Raw genomic sequence first — 25,332 nt, 5'->3', positions numbered from 1 at the left:
ATGCTTTTGGTGTGTTAACCATTCCAAATAGGGGCAGGAGTCATCACTGCAATTAATCAGCCCCCACCAACCACCGGGTTGGAAAGACAGCTGGCTAGTGGGCACAAACCCACACCCCCAGAGAGGCTCTGGCAAGTGGTCGGGGCCGGGGAGGCACCATGGTTCCCTTCCTCCATAGAGGAAGGGCTAGAATTTGGAGGGATGCCTTTTTTCTTTTTTTAAGAGAAAAGCAATCAAGTGGAGGATTCTTTTTTCAACCCTCAGGGAACATTTTCTGACTCTCTTCCCACTTGAATGAAAACAAAACAAAAGCATAAACTGGGAGATGGTGTGGGGGGAAGGGCACGTCATCAAGACCATTCCTCTTGCTTTCAAAACCTTCTCGGGCTCCCAAGATAATCTCCGACAAGAGCCCCATGGCAAAGGTCTTCAAACTGGGGTGTGTGTCCCCAGCGGCTGGGGGGCGGGGGTCCCCCACGTGCTGGTGGCTTCAGTTGACAGAAGGAGAGCAGGTTCCTCCCCACTCCTAAATGTGACTATGGCTCTGGAGCCAGTCACCATAGATCCCAATTAGAGGTGGAATCTAGTAATAATAATTATAAGGTCAACTCAACAGAATATATTATCTTAACACTTAGAGCCTTATGGTCAAAGGAAATTTTAAAAAAATCTTACATACATCCACATATTTCAGAGTGGAATGCTAATCGATAACTTTTATGCAAAAAAATATTACATTATAATAACTATTCTGTCGGGGTGGAGGGGAGTAGAGAAGAAAATGATAGAAAACTCCTCACCATTAAGGAGTTTTCATGCACTTTTTTAGCTGCACGATGGTGGAAATCAATTTGCTACAGCAATCAGATTCCACTGGATACCTTTAGAAATGTGATGTCACTTTAGCTCCATTCAAAATATCAACATTAGCCACTCTTTTAACATATGATGGACAATTTCAGATGTCTACTTAAAATGTATGAGGGCACACAGATTTTCAAAATTCTGTGAGGAGGCCTGTGAGGAGAGTCTGAGGGCCACCGCGCACAGAACCTGGACACCTGGTCCTAAAAAGCTGGATGGTGTGGGAGGGAACGGGGTCCATTCTGATGCCTGCTGTGGTGGTGATCCTACTAAAGTCTTCCTGGGGTTTGTTCCGGATCAGGCCACCAGGCCCCACTGAGCTTCGCAGGCACTGGTTGAGAAGGGAACAGTGGCCCAACCTCATCAACTCTTGAGGGAACACTTGGCCTCCCTCCCTTACTCGGTTCCTGGGCAGGAGCCTGTCTGACTCAAGGGCAATGCCCAGGCCTCGACTCCCAGGGTGGGGTCGAGCATCCAGTCCAGGGCATGGAAGGGTCAGCCTCACCTGCTCAGACTCAGATGGGGGGACCGGGGTTGCGGGGCGCTGGGAGGGGAGCCCACTCACCTGTAGACGATGTTCTCACGGTGGAGGTCTTCCAGGCCGCACAGGATCTCTGCCGCATAGAACAGGGCACGCTCCTCCTCGAAGCCCGGGTTCCCCATGTTGTAGATGTGGAACTTCAGGTCCCCCCCGTTCATGATGGTCAGTACCAAGCACAGCGCATCCTTGGTCTCGTAGGCGTAGGCCAGGTTGACCTGGGAGCACAAGACAGCCCTGCGGTGGGGTTCCGGGGACCCTCTGACCACGTCCACTCCTCCTCCCAGGCCTTGAAGCTGGGCGGGAGGGCTAGGGTGCAGGAGCTGCAGCAGCTTCACGCCACCCCCTGCGCCCTGACAGCCTCCTGGTGCCCCTGCTGCTGCCCCTCCATCAGATTCAGTGGTTCTAGGTGAGGGGGCAAAGCCGGAAGGGGCAGGCCAGCACCTTTCAGGGGTCCCAACAGGACGGTGTCTGCATTTTTACGTCACAAAAGCATGTGTGTGCATCAGGTGGTTAAAACTTCTGCCCCCTTTGGGTATCACCTCGTAAAGCCCAGCCCACTCTGGGGGATGACAGTAGCACCACGTGGATGGCGTGGCCCGCCCTCACGCAGAGCTGGTGGGAGTGAAACTGGGGGCCGTGCACACACCCTCTGACACAGCAATTCCTCCACTAGGAGTCCATCCCACGGACACCCTCACAGAAATAGGCCAAAGGGATGCTGAAGGATGGACACGGTAGCCTTATTCGTTGCGGTGGCTTCAAAACCAGGAACAACTTCTATCGTGGGGACGGGCTGCACAGGTCGTGGCCTAGCTCTTCCCTGTGCATCTGGGGAACGGTGCACAGCTTTAAAAAAGAGGTGCAGCTGTTGGTCTGTTGTAGGAAAAGCTCTACAATTTAAGGGGGAAAACACTGCAGCCTAAGATTTGTAGTAAGATCGCGTTGGCTAAAAGTAATAAAATCTGTACATGAATCAAACACGTCTGGAATGGTTACTTAGAGAGGGAGGCTTTTATGTTTACTTTGCGCCCATCTGTGCTGTTTGACTTTTTACCGGAGCATATATTATTTTTTATAATAACAAGTGGCAGTGACACTGAGAGCTGGCCAAATACCCAAGTCCTCCTCCACATTTCCCAGCCTCCCCTGCGGTTGGCTGGTCCCTGGCCATGACCGGTTCTGGCTGAGGACTGTGGGTGGAAGTGAGGGGTGTCACTGCAGCCGAGGCAGTGCAGAGCCCCCAGCACTCACTCTCCACACTCCCGGGAAGGGTGTGGCTGGAAGATGAAGGAAGGTGGTCTGATCTGATGGGATTTGGGGTGAGAAAAAGGACAGCCTTTGCCATTTTCAGCTACTTCAAGTTGGGGTTGATTTGTTACCGCAGCAGAGCCTAGCCTGGATGCAGTAACACACGAATATAAACCAGACGGGCCTCTCTAGGATCCTGACACTTCGGTCTCCTGTGATGAAACCAGCCTACAGGGGTCTGTGGAAACAAAGCTCCTTGGCCGGGCCCCGCGTGGGCCTCTTTCGTCCACGGAGGAGCTCAGAGAAGCCTGGTCTCACGCCCAGAGGGGAGCCAGGCTAGCTTGGTGACCACTGTCAGCCCCAACTGACCCCCAGGTGCCTCGTGATGGAGGGAGTGTCGGGCTCCTTTCTGCAGCCCCCCCCCCCACTGCATCCCATGCCCTGGGGGATGGGGACCTGTCACACTTAAGGGACAGAAGTCCCAGTCACCAGGAGGGGGCCTGTCCCTGGGGCCCTGACACTCACCACAAACCGACTGTTGACCTTCTCCAGGATCTGCTTCTCATTCAGCGCCATGGACTCCCCTTTCCGCTTTTTGATCCTCTTCTTCTCCAGGCGCTTGCAGGCATACATTTTACCCGTGGCCCGAACCTGGCAGGCACAGACCTGAGGGGCAAGAAGGAAGCCAAGGGCACACGGCACGTGAAACAGGGCCAGTGTGAAGCTCCCTCAAGGCCAGGATGCTGTGTCTCTGGGGCTTGGAGGATGCCTGGCCGTGGACCCACTGCTCCCAGGGCCCTGCCCTTGAGATCTGGCTTTGGCGGCACCTTAGGCAAATCCTAGCCCTTGGAGGTGCAGAATCAGCCACTTACACCAATGCTTAGATGGCTGGCTGAGGCCTAAAGAACTGTTCCTCTCTCAGGGGCAACTAGATCTGCTCTGTCCCAAGCTTCCAGCCAGATGTAGCCATTGATAACTGGGGACTTGCAAGCACCAGCTGCTGGTAGGAGAGGCTTGTTTCGGGGGGGGAGTGATGGGAGACCCCTGCGAACCCTGACTGTATAATTCAGAGGAATGGAAACCAGGGCATTTGGGTCTGGTCTTAGTTCTGCCCCTATTCAGCTGCGTGGCCTTGCCTGGGTCACCTAACCATTGTGACTTCAGCTTTCCTCATCTCTAAAGTGGGAACAACAAGGCTTGGGAAGGTCGGATTAAGTGCAACAGCGCATACTAACAGCATGGTGTGGCCAGGATGCTTAAGCCCCTCACGTCCTCCCTTCTCCCTCCAAACACAATCAAGAGGGCCCGTTTCTCCTCTCCAGACGTGACTCCTGCCTGAGGCTGGCTCCAGCTCAGCTGCCCTGCCACAGACACCCTCCTTCCTCACCTCAGACACAGCAGACCTTCTCAAGGCCCCGGCCTCACCCTTCTTCTCCATCGGGGGCGCGTGACCAAGCCATTCGCTCGGAAGCCATGCTTAGAACACTTCAGGCCAAGCCCGAAGGGACAGAAATGGTGACAAGAGTCCAGAAACTTTTCACGAATACGTGGATATTCACTTACCTCCCCAAAGCCCCCTTTTCCTAGTACTCGGTACTGCCTGAAAGTGTTTTTGGTTACCGGTTGCCTGGAAAAAAAGCAAAAATCCAACATGGGACTTGTAGTATTAAGATGCAGAATCCAGAAGAAACAGACAAGGGCAGCATTGAAAAGAGCCAGCGCCAGGCACAAACGGCCAGACCAGGCCCCGGGGACCCCCTGGAACCATCACTGCAGACGGGACCCTCGAGGACTTGCTCTGGGGCTGGGGCCGGGTGTTCAAATCCCAGGCTGCCGCCCTCAGGACGGCACTGGGAGGGAAGAGCTGAGCGGAGGCTGTTTCACCACACTTTCCCTGTGGTTCCCCTCTCTCTCCCAAATGCAAATCATGCGGCTAAACTCAGGAGGAAGCTGTGTCCTCAGTGCAGGGAGAGGGGAGGGGGCCAGGAGCCACAGAGGCTTGGTGTCCCACGGAGGCCACAAAGGAAACCGCAGCCCTCCCTCCCACACCTGCAGGCAGGACGGCAGGAGGGCAGGACGGCTGCACCTCCCGTCCTGGGGCGCCCGAGCTATTCCTTCCTGCAGACTTGCCCCGGGAAGACCCGGCCTCCTGTGGGCAGAGACTGCTGGTCCCCAGGTCCAGTCTGGTTACTCTCTCACGGCAGTTCCCAGGCTTCCCGCCACCGAGGGCGCTGTGCTATATGTAACCCCCCTGAGCCCCAGAACACGAGAAGATCCTGTCTGCCAAAAGCCGTATTTATGACTAATCTTTTTGTGTCTCCCGACTCCCCATTTTAATTAGCCAAAGCCATTCTTTAAAAAATATTTATTTATTTTTGGCTGCGTTGGGTCTTCACTGCTGCGCACGGGCTTTCTCTAGTTGCGGCGAGCAGGGGGCTACTCTTCGTTGCGGTGCGCGGGCTTCTCTCGTTGCAGAGCATGGGCTCTAGGCGCGTGGGCTTCAGTAGTTGTGGCACGCAGGCTTAGTAGTTGTGGCACGCGGGCTCAGTAGTTGTGGCTCGCGGGCTCTAGATTGCAGGCTCAGTAGTTATGGCGTATGGGCTTAGTTGTCCCGCGGCATGTGGGATCTTTCCCGACCAGGGCTCGAACCCGTGTCCGCTGCATTGGCAGGCAGATTCTCAACCACTGCGCCACCAGGGAAGTCCCACCAAAGCCATTTATAATGTCTAATGAGACAAACCTCTGATCGGGAGCCAAGGATGGGACTTGTGGGGTAAATAAGTAAATGGCCATTTAGTTGCAGCAAAGGACTCCACCTTGCAGACAGTGTGTGCTTTTTCATCGCTGGCCTGTTTGGCTAAGGAAAATCAGGTTTTCCCCCTCTTCTTTTCGGCTTTAGTGAGGTATAATTGACAAAGAGTGTACAACTTGATGTTTTGATATATGTATACATTGTGAAATCATTACCCAATCAAGCTAATTAACATTCTGTCACCTCACAAAATTAACATTCCCCCCTCCCTCCCTTTTTTCCGTACTTTCTTCCTTCCTTCCTTCCTTCCAAGAACACTTAAGATCTACCCACTTAGCAAATTTTAAGTAAATAATACAGTACCGTTAACTACTGTCCCCATGTTGTAAAGGAGATCCCCAGAACTTATTCATCTTGCATAACTGAAACCTTGTGCCCTGGACCAACATCTCCCATTTCTCCAAGCCCTCCCCACCCCTGACAGCCACCACTCTGCTCTCTACTTCTATGGGTCTGAATATCTTAGATCCCACATGTAAGTGAGGTCATGCAGTACTCGTTTTTTGTGTCTGGCTTATTTCACTTTAGCACAACGACCTCCAGGTCCATCCACGTTGTCATTAAATGGCAGGACTTCCTTCTTTTTTAGGCTGAGTAATGGCCCATTTATAAACGTTAAATATTTTACTCCTACATTCATTGCAGAATTATTCACAATAGCCAAGACATGGAAACAACCTAAATGTTCATCAGTTGATTCATGGATAAGAACAAGCAGCTTTTACGACGTTAAAATTGGTTCTTGGCTCTCTAGGACTTTTTTTTTTTTTTTTTTTTGCGGTACGCGGGCCTTTCACTGTTGTGGCCTCTCCTGTTGCGGAGCACAGGTTCCAGACACGCAGGGTCAGCGGCCATGGCTCACGGGCCTAGCCGCTCTGTGGCATGTGGGATCTTCCCGGACCGGGGCGCGAACCCGTGTCCCCTGCATCGGCAGAAGGACTCTCACCCACTGCTCCACCGGGGAAGCCCCTCTAGGACTATTTTTGAGCATGCCCCAACCCCACCCCAAGAGTCTTAACCAGGGCGGGGATTGGTGTGAGACTGAATTGGGCCAAAGAACTGGTTTTGCTCGAGAAAGAGCAGTGAGCCTCTGGTCGCCCAGCAGCTGTTGAATGAATCTTCCGTGGAAACTCTTCTCGCTGCTGGGTCCTGAAGAGGATTTGGGATTCACCAGAAATCACAGCTTCGGCACCACTCTGTTCTCTTAGGACAGCCCTGAAACCTCCGGAGCACTCCCTGGCACGCCTGTCTCGAATTCATGTGCTTCGACTCACTCTCTCTTCTCCGGTGTTTCTTTAGGAAGCGGGGCCCAGGCTGCCCCTGGGCAGAACTCCCCCTTGCTCTGCACCTTACACATGAGTAGCCGGCCTAGAGCAAACCTGCCATGCGCCTGCATCTGCCATGTGGCCCTGGGAAGCATTTCTTCCAGCTGCCCTCGAAACCACATGAAGGAGTCCAGGCCTAACAGTTTACGATACGCAGAGAACAAACAGTCGGTCGACATTACCGCAGAGCTCCTCTGCTGGGGGAAATGAGTGTAATACAATTTCCGAGGAATTTCTTGGTTAACCTTGGGAGGGAAAAAAAATCCCTTTAATATTTCAACAGTACAGCACCAACAGGCCATGATCTTTTTAGCAAGAAAAAAAAGGGAGGGGGGGGGAAGGCGGGGTGCTGTCAGTCACTTAGGGCGTTTCTAGGCCAGGGTCCTGCCCTGCTGGCTTCAACAGCTTAACGCCCTCGAAAGGGCATAACTTCTTTGAAGTCAGCACGCAGATTTTAAAAGTCCATTTCTCCATCTCATGTGTTTGGTACTGACAAGTAAAGTGAAAGCCAGTGGCCACAGCTAAAGGCTTCCATTGGAACAGGAGTGCTGGGTGGGCTAAGAGTGAAGGACTTGAGTGAGGGACCTGGGCTTCAGGCTCCACCCTTGCCAGGCCATTGCTGTGTGACCCAGGGCCAACCCATCAACCTCTCTGAGCTTTGCATCGTCAGTAAAAGGGTATATGCATCTGAAGGCTTTTTGTAAGCTGCTGAGTGTCAGATGTCATTATTAGAACTCTTGGGATAAAGGACACAGCCCCTTCTGGGGGTCTCTATGGTAACAATCCCCATTGCTTGAAGCAGCTTATACATAGACTCATGTAATCCTCACACCAGCCTCAGGAGGTGAGACTATTACTGTCCTCATTCTGCAGATGAGAACGCTTAGGCTTTGAGAGGTGAAATGAGATTCCCAAGGTCACGGCTGGTAAGTAGCTGGGTTGGAAGTGGAGTCCAGGAAGCCTGCTGCAGAGCCCACTTTCGGTGTCCTGACTCTGCCACCCCAGGAAGGTGGGGTTGTGTTACACAGCCCAGGGCTCCAGAGTGGCAGGTGGGGCAAGATGAATACCTCCCCACCAGACTGTCCTCCGCAAGGGTCAGCTGCTCCCTCCAATATCAGAAGGGGGAGGAGACGGCAATGGTGATGCCAATGTGCTCAGTGACGACTCATCCCAACAATTACATTCAGCAGTTTACTTCCCAAGGCCCAAAGGCTGGCTTTGTTGATGTGTGCGGTGCTATCTCACCTCACCCTCACCCCATGCCTATAAGGCAGGCAGTGTTATTATCCCCACATTACAGGTGAGGAAACCAAGATGTGGAGAGCATCCCTCCCCCAGCCCCTAGGGAGGAGGCAGAGCTGGGACTCAGACCCAGGCTGTGGGCCCCTGGTGGCCCACGCTTGGCTTTTCCATCTCCTGGAGGCATGACGTGCACGGGCAAGGCGGCCAGTGGCAGGCAGTGCACCAACAGAGAAGACCGTCCACTGCTCTCTCTGTCACCCCCATGGGTCAGGGTGGAGAGAGACGTCCCCCAGAGGCTACAGGGCAGGGTGTTTCCTCAGGGCTTCCTGAAGTGCGCAGGGAGTGCTGTGAATTCGGCTTTTCGGGGGTTCATGTCCCACAGGTATGTGTCCTAAGCGTCTGCAGGGGACTTGGCCAGCACAGATGCCGATATACATGCAGGAGCAGAAGGGCTCCTTGCTTTCTGACCACAGCCCAGATACGCAGATGGCAGTGAGTGCCAGGCCCCTGGGGCACAGGAACCTTGGGCAGTGGGAGGGGAAACTCCCACCCTCACCTACCAGCTAACCCAGCATGGATTTAATGTAAGCATTGCCCTCTCCTGCAAATCCTGGGACGCTGTGGTGGGCAGAGCACCGCTCTGGGGGTCCTGGGCCAGGGTCCCCTCCTTGGCTGCACTAATCCCTGCCGGGTGACCCAGCAAGCCACATCCTCCCTGCCTCTCCTTCCTTGTCAGTCACACGGAGGTCACCTCTGCCCGGCCAAGTCATCACCGTGTGTGTGAGAGCACTTTGCAGAGAATAAGGCGGCAAATGGAACACATGAAAAGATGCTCGGTCTCACCCGTGATTAGAGGTGAAGAGATAAACAAGAAGGAAACCCGGCTCTCACGCACGAAGAGGAGTGATGCTGAATCTGAGGACAAGCGAGCGCCCAGGCACCGGCAGGACTGGGAATCGGGCAGCAGTTTGGGAGGGCAATCTAGCAGTCCCTCACAGCGGAAAACCTTGCCCCTGGAATTCCTCTGCTAGGAATTTCTTTCTTTCTTTTTTTTTTTTTTTTTTCTTTTGTGGCCACGCTGAGTGGCTTGAGGGATCTTAGTTCCCCGACCAGGGCTTGAACCCAGACCCCAGCAGTGAAAGCACCGAGTTCTAACCACTGGACCGCCAGGGAATTCCCATCTGCTAGGAATTTCTATGGATGTATTTGCAAAAATAAAGATGTATGTACAAAGTTATTCACTACTTCGGGAAGGCTGCACACAAAATTGAGGGAAACCTCCACGTCCATCAATAGGGGGCTGGGTTACATGAGGGATGTGCAAATCTTTCTAAGAACATGGCAGCTCCCATCATCAGATGAATGGATACAGAAGATGTGGCACATATATACAATGGAATATTACTCAGCCATAAAAAGAAATGAAATTGAGCTATTTGTAATGAGGTGGATAGGCCTAGAGTCTGTCATACAGAGTGAAGTAAGTCAGAAAGAGAAAGACAAATACCGTATGCTAACACATATATATGGAATTTAAGAAAAAAAAATGTCATGAAGAACCTAGGGGTAAGACAGGAATAAAGACACAGACCTACTGGAGAACGGACTTGAGGATATGGGGAGGGGGAAGGGTGAGCTGTGACAAAGCGGGAGAGAGGCATGGACATATATACACTACCAAACGTAAGGTAGATAGCTAGTGGGAAGCAGCCGCATGGCACAGGGAGATCAGCTCCGTGCTTTGTGACCGCCTAGAGGGGTGGGATAGGGAGGGTGGGAGGGAGGGAGACGCAAGAGGGAAGAGATATGGGAACATATGTATATGTGTAACTGATTCACTTTGTTATAAAGCAGAAGCTAACACACCGTTGTAGAGCAATTATACCCCAATAAAGATGTTAAAAAAGAAAAAAAAAAGAATATGGCAGCTCTTTATTTGCTGTCAGAGAAAGAATTCCCGAAGACGGTGACCCCAAAAAGTAAGAACAGGAGGCTGAGTGTATGCGTGTGTCTGCACGAGCGTGTGTGTGTGTGATGTTAATAAGCATACAGCATTTCTAGAATACACAAGAACTTAATTAACAGGCAGAGAACGCTGAATTTTATCTGAACCATGGGCCCATGGGACGTAACAGACTTCTACAGGACTTAGGTGAAAAACCAATACCCCCCGCGCGCACACACACACACACACACACGCACACACACAATGGCACACACTCGTGTGTGTGTGTGTGTGTGTGTGTGTGTGTGTGTGTGTGTGTTGGGGGGCTGTGCCCAGGGAGCACTCACCTTTCCAACCACTTCCACTGGAGAAACCGATCAAAATACATGCCGTCCAGGTACTCGTGGAAGGGTTCTCCCCTCAGGTAGTCGTGGACAGACCTAGCTCAGAGGGAACAAACAGATGAACATTTTACAACCCTGACCTTGGAGCAGGTGGGCAGAGCCATAACCAGCAGCTTATAGCCTGGCCTCATCCACTTCCAGACTTTGGAAATGCAAATACACAGGGGCCTCCGACAGATGCAGCAGGAGTGGAGAGAGGCTCCACCATTCTACAAAGGTTGTTTGAGATTGACCGACCCTGCAAACCTTTAGTAAGCAGTTGCCTTGGGGGTTTGCTCTAGTTCCGGGATACAGCAGGGAGCATGATGGGGGACACACACGGCAAATAACAAACAAACAAACGACCCCTGGGGCATGTTATCGTGAAGTGGGGTAAGTGAGGTCCCGGGGGGTGTCCGGGAGATCTCTCTGAAGAAGGGACAGGAGCTGAGATGAGAACAGAGGAATATTTAACTATGTGCAATGGAGGGATTGGGTGTCTTGGGAAGGGGCAGAGGGGCGCAGGCCCTAGATTTGGTCGGGACCAGAGAAGACCCTGGGAGGTTTTCAACCCCGCAGCAGAATTTACTGGTCACCTGCTGTGGGCCAGGCTCTAGGCCAGGCCCTGGAGGGCTCTGAACTGGGCTTCTTCCCTTTAAAAAGCGGCCACGCTGACCAATCGAGCCTAGACACTTGGGACCCGGAGAAGGGAGGCGACACGCAGAGCTGGGGCTCGCTGGAGGCTGTGCCCTGCCAAACCTGAACAGGGGCTGGCGTCGGGGGCCAGGACGGCCACTCCCTCAAGGTCAGGGGGCAGCCCAGGGACCTCACCCGCCGTCAGAGCTGACCCTCGGACATCTCCAGGAGGGCAGCAACCAGGCTTGTTTCTGCTCACGGTGGGCCCTCTCCAGCACCTGCCACAGGGCTGGGCCCCACGTTGGCGCCCCTGAATGTCCCAGCTCTTCCCATGGTGAGCGCATGGGGCGCTGGCAATACGCCGTGGAGGCAGGACTGGGTTCTTGCTCGCAAGGCCTCCCCTACGCAGCATCGTGCCAGGCACACAGCAGGCGCTCAACTAATGTCTGGGGTGCAGTCTGAACACGGTGCCGTCACGCCAGCTGTGATCTTGGCACGTACGTATGTTCGTGCGGCTGCACGTCAGCCTACAGGGAGGGTGCGTGTGTGGGCGCAGGAACGGGTGGCAGCCTGCAGCTCAGCTCCTGCAGCAGCGCTGGTGGGTGGCAGTGATGGGGGCAGGAGTGGGTGTGGGGGGGACCTGGGAAGGATTTCCAAACCACCCAGACTGGGTCAGATCCGTGCACATTCCTCTGTCTCCACAGCCTGGAGACCTACTTGCTTTCGACACCATCTGAAGCAGATGTTCTCTTTGGACTTGGCACCCTGGTATCTTTTCCCTTCATGAGAAGTGTACAAGCGCTGGGTGGCTTGGCTGGGCCCTCAGGCACTGAAGACCTGCCCCGGGTGCCCAGCGCTCTGGTGGAGGCTAGAGGCAGCCCCTTGCCTGGTGACTGTGTGGCAGCCCGAGGGGAGGTGGAGGGGCCTGATGCCCCGGGCCGGGAAGCAGGGAGGGAGGCCGGCGGCCGGAGCACTTACTGCACACAGGCAGAAAAGAGTTCTTTGCAGGGTTTCTGAAGGAGCTTCTCCTCCGTCTGGGAGACCAGGTCCCGGCCAACTTGGGCGATGAAAACTGGGGACTGCAGGGAGGAAGAGGAGAGGAGGTATCAGTGAGGGAGGGGGCAGGGCGCCAGGTGGCCTCGGGGCCCCCTCCTACCCACACCTGGTCCTGGGCCCCTGCACCGTGGTAGGCGGTCTGGCAAGGTGGCTGGGCTGGAAGGTGGTGAACCAGCCGGGACTCAGGGTCAGATTTCGGGCTCTGCCCCGGACACCGCATGTGACCTCGTAAGGCTACGTGGCTCCTCTGAGCCCCGCTCTGCAGAACATGGATCACGACATCCCTGCGTCCTGGACTGCGGTCAGAACCGAGTGGGAGGTGTCAGCCTCACAGTGTAGGGAGCCCCTCGGAGCTGCCCCAGTCCCTTAGCCACTGGGGTGGGGGCTGCGTCTCCAGAGGGCAGACATGAGACGGCCCCCTGCCCGGCCTCGAGGCCATGTGTGAAAGGGTCTGGACTAGGCAAAGGGGCAGGTGGACGGACGGCTCAGCGGCGAGGGGAGGGATGTGACACCGGCACGGCCTCGGCGTTGGTAGGTCTGCGTGCCGCTCCCACATCTGCCGCTGTAGCTCTGGGACCCTGGTCTTGGTACAGCCTGGCTGTTATCAGGAGGATGGTCAGTAATAATTGTTCCTCCAGGAATGAATCAATGAAGCCTTTGGGTCAAGCATTTGGCCCGGATCCTGGCAGGCAGCAGAAAGTGTGCAATAGATGTCAGCACTGTCATTTCGTTCTCCTTCCAGTTAAGCTGCCTGGCCTGAATGTTTCAAGTTCGAAGGGACAGTTCCAAGAGGTTCTGGTCCTACCCAGGAGCGGCAGCCCCCTTGAGAAGGTGCAGAGACAGCCAGAGGCAGCCCGGCCACCCCTCCCCTTCCCCGCTTCATTCACCGTCTGCCGGCTCTTTACTCACCAGGTGGGTCTTTAATCAACTACAGGGATGACAGAGAAAACTGCCAGGAGTGGGCTCCAAAGCACAGGATGTAGACACATCTTTCTCCCCCTAAAGATGCTGAAATCTGAAAGGCTTGCTTTCTCTTCCCAGCTATTGAACTGTAACTTGGGGGCTGATTAAGCCCACCGGGTGGTGTCTCTGGGGGGTTTGATTCTGGGGCTGGAGGGGGTGCCCACAGCAGCCTGGCATGGCTCTGGTGAATGAAATCTCCCCAGTGTTCTGAATGCCCCCATTCCTGAGTTCTTTCCTTCTTCCTTTCTCCCCTAGCCTGGTCCTCTCCTCTCTGGTCCTCTCTGCAGGCTTTCACCTAGCCCCTGAGCGGGGGAGGCCTCAGGTGTGTGTGTTGGGGGCGGCCGCTGTGCCAGTATATGCCGCCTGCACACTCAAGCACAGGCAAAGCCCATCACACGACCCCGCAGACTCAGAGCGCATCTCCCCAGGGCTGCTGTCGCCAATCCTGGGGGGCGGCACCTTCGCCCCACCTTCCATCCCACTTTGCCCTGGACCATCCCCCTCTCCCCACACTAAAAACTCAATGAACGAGGGCTTCCCTGGTGGGGCAGGGGTTGAGAGTCCGCCTGCCGATGCAGGGGACGCGGGTTCGTGCCCCGGTCCGGGAGGATCCCACGTGCCGCGGAGCGGTTGGGCCCGTGAGCCATGGCCGCGGAGCCTGCGCGTCTGGAGCCTGTGCTCCGCAACGGGAGAGGCCACAACAGTGAGAGGCCCGCGTACCGCAAAACAACAACAACAACAACAACAAAACTCAATGAACGAGACATCAGGAGAGCGACAAGCAGAGCGCTGGCTTCTGGAGCAGCTGCTGTGCGTTTTGCAGAACGGATGCGCACTGCTGGGGAAGAAGTCCCGAGCTCTGCTCTGCCCTCTGCCCTTGGCCATTTCATGCCTCCACCTCCTCCTCTGTAACAGGAGGGAACAGCTCCAGAGATGCCCTACAGGCCCTTCAAGATTTGACAATTGGGGGTTGGTCATTTTTGCTTCTGAGACTTGGGGAACTTGCTTCGAATCCTGGCAGCTGTCTCTTGGGGATCAACGATTCCAGGCTACTTCAAAGCAATCAAATATTAGCACAAGCCACCGAGGCCACGGGTGAACTGGCTTCAGGAAGAGACCTGACGGCTGGGGCAGTTTTGGTTTGAAGGGCCCCGTGCCTGGCACAGAATTGGTGCCCCGCATATATCTGTTAGTAAGCAAGATGAAACACAGTATGCCAGGGTGTGGCCTTAACCCTGCCGTGAGTCAGCAAAGCGCAGAGACGCTGGGTGGGCGTGCCATGGGGAGAAACAGAACCATTTCTGGGACCTCAGAAAGGCACCCGAGTTGCCACCTGTATGCACTCAGACGCACACTTTGTCATGGAGTTCAGCCAGGGAGGACCCACCCTCACGTGCAGTGGCCCGGCCTGGTGTTGGGCACATGCAAGGGGAGGGGTGTTAAAATGTGAACCCAGGTGACCTCAAAGCACTTTTTCTCCAGTAAGACATAAATAAGGTCATATCCACACAGAAGAGTTCCTTTGCCTCTCTTGGCTACAGGTGATGTATAAAATGAGCTGGATGGATGGAACTCAATGGCTCTCAAACTTTTTTATCAGCAAATTTCTTTTCTCCTCCACCAAATGAAATGTTTCTATAGGCCCCATATTTAAAACCAATATAAGTAATATAATGGGTAGCAACGGTTTCCATCTATTGAGGCCAACACATCCTTTCATTCAATATTCCTTCTGGCTCTGTGAGGTGGATACTATTATGATGTTCATTTCACAGATGAGGAAACTGAGGTTCAGCAAGGTTAAGACATTTGCCCAAGGTCACCCAGCCAACAAGCGGCAGAGAGGGGATTTACACCAGGTTGGGTGGGTCTAGAGTAAGTACGGTTGGAGGTGGTGGGGTGTCTGGGCCACCTGTGCTGCCGTCACCCACCCCCATCTCCCAGGAGTCCCCTGAGGTGTGACCCTAGCCGTGGGCTGACCTGGCACCTGCCTCCAGCAGAGGCAGATAGAACTTATATAGGAGATTTTGCAGCTCAGGGCCGTGAGCCACTGGGCTCAGAGAGGGGGGGGATCATTGCTGGGGGGCAGGGGTCATCTGGGAAACCTTCCCAGAGGATGGGGTCAGAGGCAAAGCAGAACATGGCCTCAGACCACCCACCCCTTCTGGGCCCTCCCATCAGCCAGCGGGGCTCCCTGTCAGCCACACTCCTAAGCAGATGGGAGGGGCTTCCAGGGTCTGGGGGCAGCCCAGCTGTGCATGAAGTTGCAGCACTCTCAATCCTTGGGGCTGGCTGGCAGGAGGGCTCTGGGGAAGCTGCCCACACTCAAAGTCCTGAGGGGAGTCAGTAACGCGTTTGGTTTAATGACCACGGGTTTAAACTCAGTCTTTGGCTCGACATGAAGAAACTAAGTGATTCCAACCAAACCTTCTCTCAAGTGACTCCGAGAAGTGACACCTTTGCCAATAAGAAGGGAATAAGAAGCTGTTGGCCGGTTTAAGTTGGGACCTGACACTCAAACCTGCCAGGAGGGTGGGCAGAGCCGCTGCTCAAACGGACATTTGCTATTTGCATCAGTGGAATCTGAGGGTATTGGTCCTTCTCCTCCAGTTCAGAGAAGTCGATTTCAAAGGCAGACCCACAGAGAAGGCTCTCCCCAGTCCACAGGTAAGGTCTGATGCGTCACGTAAGAAAAAGGGCCCTCAGACACTGAGAAGGCTCTGGGGTCCCGGTAACCACAGTCCATCCTCTGTGGCTTGAAGGCAGAAGAATTCCACAGTTTCAGATCTCTTTCCAGGAAACTAATCCCTTCTGGTCCCAGGAGGCCTGTGAGGCCAGCTGGGGAAGGGAGAGGGGTGTATCCTACAGGCCAGGTGGGCTCTGGCCAGGAATGTCACCCTCGCTGCACTGAAGCCTCCGAAACGCCAGGAGAGCTACGGTGGGCAGCGCTGTGGCTCTTTCTAGCGGGGACTGTCCCTCTGGGATGAAGCTGAGGGTCAGCATGGGGAGGAAGGATTGGGGTCATTCTCCTCCATGTCAAAGACGTTCCCCTAATTTCTAACCAAACAGAAAGGACCTCAAGGCCCTCAGATATTTGCAGGACTGAAAGCAGCCCGGAGAAGGGGTGTTGGTGGAGGTGGCCGGTAAAATTCCCCCTGGGGCCTGGGAACCCCTCAGGCCAGCCGTGGTTTGAAGTGACAGTTTCTTTGGTCGCCGCTCCCGCCTGCAGGCCCAGACTTAACACACGAGTGTGAATTTAGGCACCGAGTTTCCTTTGAAATGTGTGCTGGTGTTGCTTTGGACGAGGCCCCACTGGGAACACTTGGCCTCCTGATGGCCCAGGGCAGCTGAAGCCAATGGCTGGTCAACCTCCATGTGACCAGTGTGCCTGGCCCCGCCAAGAGGTCCACTCTGCTGGCAGTCGGGATGAGCCCCAACTGCCCGTAAGGAGGGTTCTACGGCCAACTCCAGGAGAGCTTAAAACAGCAAGACGTGCCTCTGGGACACGGCTATGTACGCCCTGGGCCGCTAACCACAGAGCTCTCTCCCCTCCAGGCTGATGAGATGGGACTTGGTTCCCTGAGGAACTGTAGGCTCAGGGCCACCTGTCCTGCCCCTGAAATCACACATGGAGCAAGGGAATAAACCTCCCCCTCCTCTTTGGCTAAGACTCCTCCCCATTTCTTCTCCCTTGAGGCTGGCAGTGGGAACAGACGTGGCATTAAAGCTCGGGAGTGCTTTATCCACTCTCTGTGGGTCTGTGCCTCTGGATAAAAGCCCCTGTCACCAGAGGGAAAAGAACGGGCTCCAACCCTCCCTGTGGAGCATGAAATTGACCTTGAATCTGGTACCAGAAGAACTTGGGGCTGCACTTGGATGGGGCCAGGTGGCCAGCAGGCCCAGATGGTAGGACAGACTCAGCACACTTGCCCCTTTGTACCTCCAGCCCCCCTATGGCCCAGACTCACTCTCTGCTGTTGCTGATGCGTGTGCCACAGGTTCTAGGCATCCTGCTACGTGTTAGCCAGAAGGCACACTTTAGGCAGCGAGCGGTGAAGGCTGCGTGGGTGTTTTTCTGGGCACCAGAGCACACTGAGAAGAGCCCTTTGTGTTGCTCTGAATGTGAATGGGGCAGGCCAGTGAACTGGGTGCAGGGGCCCAATGGGCTTTGCACCTTCACTCCTCCCTAAGTCCTCTCCTCCCTTTTGTCCCCACTCCCCTGTTAAGTTCTCAGTGCCCTCATGCTGCCTCACTGCCTATGACCCTAAACTTCAACAAGTGGCCTAGGCCAGACTTCTCATCCTCTGCTCCATCAACACGGAAACCTCTGCAATAGTCAGGCATGGACGGTATTGATGGCCAGTAATGATTCAGTGCACTGGGGTTTCTAGAGGAGAGAGTTGGCTGGAGGACTGTGGGTGGGAGGGCGTCTGCTTAGTCAGAAGAGCTAGGACTTGTCCTGAAGCTGCATCTGCATGGCAATGGATTAAGAGGGAGCATGTGCTGGGTCTGGGGTGACATACCGGCTAACAGAGATTACCGGGGTGCTTCAGGGACCAAGGCTGGGGAGCAAGGGATGGTGGTGGGGAAGGAATGGGCCTGGTCCAGGCACGAAGCCTCCCGTGGGTGCTTCACTCAGCACTCTGCCTGCCCCAGAGAACTCCAGCGAGAGGGACGCAGCCCCAGAGGCAGGCCAACAGCCCAAGCCCAGCTCGGCCTCCACAGGTCATCCAGCCTGGGCCGGGCCAGCTGTTGGTCCACCAGGTGGCACTATGGAGCCCCTTGCTGCAGACACCCCCCAGAGGACCAGCCTCCCTGGCCTCTAGAGTCGGGAGCGACTGATTACCAAGTGCTGCATCTCAGACCTGAGGAGGGCGGCCTTTGCAATAAGAATTTCGGGTTCGGGGGGAAATGAGAGAGCAGGTTGGGAGGGAGCCTTCCCTGGGGAGGGAAGACTGGAACTGGACCTTGAGGGAGAGGTGGGATGTACACCAGGGGAGGGGGGCCATGCGGGCAAAGGGTGCTGCCCCGAGTGCGGAGGACTCATCCAGATACGGTTAAGTAAGTGGGGCGGCTGACAGGATCAGGTCTTGCCAGGCTGGTTCTCACCGGCTGCTGAGTCACCAGCCCAATGGCATCATGAGGGTGAGGGCGGCTGCTCTGCTCTCCCTGGCACCACTGCTCCGAGGGGACCAGGAAGATGAAGGGACCTCATTTCCTGCATCGGAGAGAAACTCCACGTGTCTGAGGACCTTATTCCCGAAGCATCTCCTGGCTCCCAAGTCCCTTGTTTCAAGATGTCAGAGTGGAAATGGGATCCACTGTATGTGGCCAGCGCCCCTGGCAGCGCCCACGGATCGAGGCACGGTTGGGCCACGTGACAACCCTCCACACCTCCTCAGTAGCCAAGACTCCTGAAGCAAGCACCTCTGCTGTCGCCCTTGGAGCCTCCTGGAAACACACGCCCTACATTTGCTCAGAGGTTCAGGACCGAGAGGAAGCAGGAGGAAAACACAGAGGGCTCTTCTGGGAACACCCCCGGGGCCTCACTGATCCAACCCACTCCTGGCACCGATGGGCAACCAAGAGAACGGACCCCTACGAGTCACAGTGCTGGCCAGGGTCAAGCCGGACCGACACCGGAGGGGCTCTGTAGCGGGCAGAGTTCGGGGAGTGGATCCAAGCTGCATGGGCTCTAACCAGCTGTCCTAAGCCAGCTCTACGGAAAGGACACAGCCTTGGCCTCCCTGGCCCCACTCGAAACCAGCTTTTCCCCCACTTCACAGACGGGGACAGGCACACACGGCAATCTTAGCCCTGCTATGTCACCCACCCAACCCCTCTCCATCCCACTGCCCTGGTTTCAAGAATTCTCTTCTCTCGCCTGGACTAGCCAGTACGCCCCTCACGAATCTCTGCAACCACTTGCTCTTATGTTGACACAACGGCCTCCAAGGGAGTTTTCCGAGAGCACACAGCGGAAGTGATCTCCACGGCCAGAGGACCAAAATCCAGTGCCTTCTCGACCTGCTTCCCCATCATGCCCTCTGCTCGCCAGGGCTCTCACCCCATACTTGTGATTTCCTGGGCGAGCTCCGGCTTTCCAGCTGCTGAGCCTTTGCTACTGGAAGGAGCCCTTTTGGCCCCCTCACAGCACGCTGTCCGAACCGTACCCCCTCTTCAGGACCTGTTTCCAATACAACCTCATCCAAGATGAATCTTTGAGCAGGCAGGGCCTTTCACCCAATCCCACCTCCCAGTGACAACTGTGGTCACCATTGCTACTTCTTGAGCACCTAATATATGTTAAGTCCTAGGAGCTTTACGTGGGGTTATCTTTTTTAATCCTCTCAAAGTAGGTTTTATTATCTCCATCTTATAGATGCAGAAATAGGCCCCGAGAAGTTAAGTAACTTGCCCAAGATCACACAGTGGGAGCATAGACAGGATTCAAACCCAGGCAATCTGGTCAGAGAGCCTTATCCCTAAGCACCATCAGGTCCTCCAAGGACGCCACAGTCTTTCTCGAATAGTGAAGAGGAGGTGACTTTTGGCCTTTGGAGGCTGGATAACGAGGTGAAGTGGACTCTGCATGTTTCGGCAAGTGCTATTTGTATAGCGCTGCCACACGTATCTCACACACACACACACACACACACACACACACAGAGGCTAGTGGCCAGCTTATGCTTCGCTTCAACATATGAAAACATCCCTCCGAGGAGCTCCGCACTCATTAGCAGCAGTTCCATCAGTGAACAAAAGGTCAGCCCAGGAGACTGTCCGCTCTATCTCCAGACGCAAGCACTTAGGACTTAATGATGTGTATATTTTCATACGTGGGCAGCTGACATTCCCCATGTAAACTATTTGCAATTTCTCAGTGTGGACAGACTAGACCTTCAGGAAAAGCTGAGCAGGAGAGAGGCAAGACACTCTGGAAACAGGGCTTCCGGGGGGTCTCCTTCCTTCCAAACAAGGGGCTTACTGGGGGTTTGCCTGTCCCACCCATACCAGGGTGGAGGCAGCTGTTTCTTGGTGGGCCACCCCGTTTCTCCTCCAGGACAGGAACCGGGAGGGGCACTCCCACAGCTGTACCCTGGCCACCCTTTGACCCTTGGTGAGGGGATCTGTGTCAGCTGCAGGAACTCTGCACACGGGGCTGCCAAGGCCTGGCTGGGGGCAGGGGTGGGAATCAGCCTCCAGCAGGATCCAGGGCCAGAGGCATCGTGGGACCCTGGGAGAGGGGCTGGCTGATAGTCACTGGCCCCTCCATGTGAGTTTTCCTACAAATTCATACTTCTGTTGCTCCCCGGAACGATGCCATAGGTGGGGCTTGTTCCAAGGTCACAAATGTCGACGCTGAGCCTTAGAGAGCTCTTTGAGGGGCAGGAATGTTGTTCATTCCTGTCTCATCAGAACTAAGTACAGCGCTTGGTGAGCAGCTAGTACTCCGTACATGCCCCTAGACACAATAATTAGTAAACAGAGGACCTGAGATTCAAATCCAGGCCTGCCCGGCTCCAAAATCTGTAATCTCTCCACTCTGCTTGGCTGATATGAACTTACAATGTGCCCTGCATGTAGTAGGTGCTCAATATGTTTGTTGAACCAATGTGTGTGCACATGCCTCTTCATAGCAGAAGAACCTTCATGAGGTCATCTGGTCTACCCCCTGCCTTTGGGACATCAGGGCCAATCAGTTCTTTGGGATTTTCTTAGTTACAACTAGTTGGAGTGCTTGTCTGGGGCAGAAACTGTGGGCTGGAGGCTTGGGGGTGGCTGGGGGAGGACCTGGAGCTGCCTTGAGTAAAGCGTCCTGGCGCCAGGGGTTCCTGAGCCCACGTACAGCCGTGTCTCTCTCACGGTTTCATTTAATCGTATCCCCCACTCCTCCAATACATTCCTCCTTTGTTTGAGCAACTGGGAGTTAAGTATCTGCCACTTGATGCCAAGAATCCAGACAAATGCACCATCTGTAAACTCAGGAGCTGGGCCAGGTGACGAGGAGGACCCTCCAGAGGCGTCCCCTCCACTCGCTTTTCTCTCCCCCGGCTCAAGTTGGCCGGTTCCGAGTTCCGTAAACTAACTCAGCCCAGCCCGCCAGACTCTAGGAACAGGAACTGGGTGAAGAAAGCAGGACAGGCAGGAGGTGGGCAAAGGAGGGTGCTCATTCCAACCCCAAATCCTGGCTTGAAATGAAACCTGCTTGTACAATCACAACTGGCAGACAAAGGAGAGCATTTACTGGACGGCAGCGTTGGACAGCATTTCCTCACTCCAGGGTTGACTTAAGGTCTGGCTGACAGGAAGAAAAAGAGCCATTCTTCCACCTTTTAATCAAAACCTTCAGTGCCGTGTGGCAAAGCCACGGCCACGCAGCCTGGGTCCATCTGGAGCAGCTCGTCTTCCACATCAACCAGGCAGCAGGCACAGTCCACAGGCCCCAGGCGAGAACAGAAACAGAGGAAAAAGCAGGGTTTTGTTATCTTGGTCACTGGGGAAAAGTCAGTCAGCCAAGTCAAGCGCTCGCGAGCAAAGGGGCTCCGGCTCTTGCTACGCTGGGCCCATGTCTGGGTCCTGCAGCTCTCGGCCCGAACGCCAACGCCTCCCTGAGCGTCCACGTGGTCAGCAAGGCTGCTGGACTGCACGGCCTGAGCACAGTGCCACATGCAGACCCCTTGGGCAGAGACGCATGCTGGACAGGCAGCTGGTTGCTGGAGGTCCTTGGGGTAGAAGCTGGGAAAACGACAAGTCTCATGGCACCTGACTCAAGCTCTAAGGAAATGCGGTGCTCACCGGCAGGTACCCAATCAGAAGCAACTCACCCTGAAGCAGAGGAAGCTGAAGCTTTGGGGCCCTTTACTTGCAGTCCTAGGAGCTACAGAGTTTTCTAGGTGAGAGAGGAAGCATTTCCGCACAAGCACTTCCAGTAAATTGAGATCTCAGTTGAAAAAGACCGAATCTCCAAGGCTCCAGGCATTGGTTGTGGTTTCTTTTCTCATTCTCAGGAAATACTTTTGTACCTAATGTTCTGTTCGTTCTTCTTAAACAGCATACTTCCCATGCTACTTAAGCTTCAACCCCTACAAAACCTGGATCTTCCCTTGTCTCTGACAGACAGCACTCAGTCTTGAAGGGGCCTTCTCTAGGGGGACATCCAGGGGTCCACCTCCTGCCCGACTGCCACTCTGCACCTTTATCTTTTTGTGATGAACAGCCAGAGACCCAGAGTCCAAGGGACTCCCGGGGCTCTCTGGGGCTTCTCATGGTAGGAGAAGGTGAGGAAGGCCATTGCCCTGACACTGTGCTGGGAAGCAGCCTGGTGTCCTACGTAAGGCCCACGGTTCCATTATGACGCAGACACACACGGCCACCCTGGTGATCTCCTTAAGTCTTTGGGCAACGATCTCTTACACCAATTCGGGGGTGACCCTGGGGATAGCGGGTTACTCTGCCAGGCCTGGAAGACACCGCAGAGCACAGAGCTGCCTTTGTGAGCTGACCCAGAGGTGGTACCACTGCTGTGACCAGTCGGAGAGCAAGGAGCTGCTTCTCCCGCTGGGGCCCGAGCTGATCCAGTCTGTCAGCTACAACAGGGTCCCTGAGTGTCCACTCTATGCCCAGGTCATGAGCTCCACCCCAGTGACCTCATAAACAGACTCTCTTGGCCAATGGCAGGAGTTCAAGGCTGGTGGGGACTGAGGGTGGCCGAGTGTGGAGCGGCCTTTCAGCCCCTAGAAGGGCGAGCTCAGACAGGTGGCCTCATGGCTGAGGTGAGGTCTGATCAAGGCTCAGAGGACGAAGGGCGTTTGGCTAGGCCATGAGGAGGACCCTCCAGGTATCTGTACCCTGGCAAGTATTCTGAGAAGACCAGGGCTCTGAAAGAATCAACTTTATCCTATGGCAAATCGACACTTGTCTGGACAAATTTAAGATGGCAGAGAGCAGGTTCACAGAGACCATCAACTGCGTGAGGGGCCACAGGGCCAGGCAGTCTTCTGAGCAAGCCTGCTCTACAGGGGGTTCCAGCCCTTTCCAAGGGTGCCCCTGCTGACTGGGCCACCCCGGGTCACAAGGTGTCACATTCCCTGGGTCAGCAAAGTGGAGAAGCACAGCCCTTGAGACATAGCCACGACCCTCCAAGAAGGGAAAAGCAGATAGGGACTGAAAGGGTCTTGTCCCTTCCTTCCTCTGTTCAAGTGGCTTCGCAGAAATCAGGACGAAGGATTTTTAGGGGTCAGGAAGTGAGAGAGAACATTTTTAAACACTAGCAGAATTTAGCCAGAGGCCCTGAGAGCTGGGCAACTTGAATGAGAAAGAAAGGAAAACATACAAGTGGCCCTGACCCAGACCATGACTCTTTACGTCAAAAGCAAAAAAGGATAATTAACAAAACAAAATCTGCCTGGACGTGGAGTGAGAGGCCAGCCGGGCTCTGTCAACTTGATGATCTCCGGTCAAGACCTGTGGGCCCAGAGTGTGCGATGGGAGAAGACTCGCTGTTTACACAGGCGGTCCTGGCTCTCAGGACCCAGAGAGGCAGGGTTTTTCCTGGCAAGCGGTTTGAATTCGGCCAACTCTGCTCTGGGTCAGGGCGGCCACGTGCAGGTAATTCACGGGTAGAACTTGGGTCCTAAGGGGCTGAGGTGCAGAACGCTCACGGCCGGGAGTGTCCCTCGTTCCTCGTGCATGAGAGGTGAGAGCACAGCAAGCTGACTCCCCACCTTCCAGAACACCCTCCCGGTCCACAGCCTCCAGACCGGCTTCAATTTGAAGCCGTGTTGGAAATACCTTGGCACGGGAAGATTTTTCTCCAGTCAAGATTTCATTCCACGCGGCTTGGGAATGAAGGAGGGGCAGGAATTTCCTAAGATCCAGGGAATTCGACTGAAACCCCCATGATGTCATTTCTCTGCCCAAGGCCCACGGTCAGGGAGGGCCTGTCAGGCCACACGGATTCAGCCGAGCACAGGCACCACAGAGACCTACCCAGGGCTGCCTACCCAGGGCAAGGCTGAGGGGAGGCTGTCCTCAGGAAGCCTGTGGCTGGTTTCTCTATCTCCAGACACTCTAAAAAGAGGAATCCTGGTCAGGAAACACTACACACACACACACAGGAATGGGGGTCAGAGGTAGCGCCGGCTCCACTGGCATCGAAGGAACATCCAACTTTCCGACCTGGAAGGTCACAAGAAAGGAAGAGGGACCCCGATGGGCATGCTCCGGCCTGCTCTGGGGAGCCCCGGCTGGCAGAGCAGCCTCAAGGATGTCAAGAGGGGCCCAAAGACATCAGTCAAAGAGGATGTGTTTTCCAGGAAAGGTTGGGGGAGAGAAATAAATGTATCTATTTGAAGGACAATTACACAGTCTTTAAAAATGTTGTGCAGGGAGATTGTGACATGGGAAAAGCTAATGACACGGCGCAAAGGTCTGGAGCCAGAAGGTGGACCCGGCACAGGAGGGACCAGCCAGTGTGCACATCCTCCAATCCACCTGCCCTCCCGGACTTGCTACTTCGTACAGCAGCTGGGAAGGTGATTCGGGGGGGTTTTGTCTTTGGTTAACCTCTGAGAAGAAGACACAGTGGAAAAGAAAGATCCCAGGTTCTAGAATCGGACAGACCGAGGTTATATCTCATCATCACCTTTCTTCTGTTGTTGTTCTTTTTCTTTTATTGTGGTAAAATAGACATAACAGAAAAATGGCCATTTTAACCACTTGTAAGCGGACGATTCCACAGCATTAATTACATTCATAATGTCCACTATCACCACCATCTTTTCCCACATTTTTTCCATCATCCCAAACAGAAACTCTATACCCATTAAGCAATAACTCCCCATCCCTCCCTCCAACAAGTCCCTGGTAAGCTCTAATTTACTTTCTGTCTCACTGAATTTGCCTATTCTAGACATTTCAGAAAAGTGGAATCACACAATACGTGGCCTTTTATGTCTGGCTTCTTTCACTTAGCATAATGTTTTCAAGATTCATTCGTGCCGTAGCATGGATCAAGACATATTCCTATTTATGGCTGAATAATATTCCACTGTGTCGTTACACCACATTCTGCTTATCCTTTCATCCGTCAATGGACACTTGAGTTGTTTCTACTTTTCGGCTATTGTGAATAATGCTGCTATGGATGTTTGCATACAAGTATCTGTGTCAGTCCCTGTTTTCAATTCTCCCAGCTTTCACTCTTAACAGCTGAAGGCCTTTACCCAAGGTAGAACAGGGACAAATGTGTCTACTACAAATGAATGTCATGAAGACAGGATGCGATAAAGATGTAAAGCACACAGCATACAGTA

At 54.4% G+C, this 25,332-nt stretch overlaps 1 protein-coding gene across 1 annotated transcript in view; it reads right to left on the bottom strand.

The window, feature by feature from the left end:
- The window catches only part of GRK5 (G protein-coupled receptor kinase 5), a 221,123-nt gene that overhangs the window by 14,711 nt on the left and 181,080 nt on the right, over positions 1-25,332 (bottom strand). The window contains exons 5-9 of the mRNA XM_082673361.1: positions 11,975-12,075; positions 10,325-10,417; positions 4,217-4,280; positions 3,179-3,319; positions 1,430-1,620 (exon numbers count right to left, since the gene is read on the bottom strand). Of these exons, the coding sequence (XP_082529487.1) occupies positions 1,430-1,620; positions 3,179-3,319; positions 4,217-4,280; positions 10,325-10,417; positions 11,975-12,075 (590 nt within the window). The remainder of the gene's footprint in view (positions 1-1,429; positions 1,621-3,178; positions 3,320-4,216; positions 4,281-10,324; positions 10,418-11,974; positions 12,076-25,332) is intronic.

The sequence above is a fragment of the Grampus griseus genome, assembly GCF_964374135.1.
Source record: "Grampus griseus genome assembly, chromosome: 16".
NCBI classification, from domain to species: Eukaryota; Metazoa; Chordata; class Mammalia; order Artiodactyla; family Delphinidae; genus Grampus; species Grampus griseus.
This window is presented reverse-complemented; position numbering and strand designations above follow the sequence as displayed.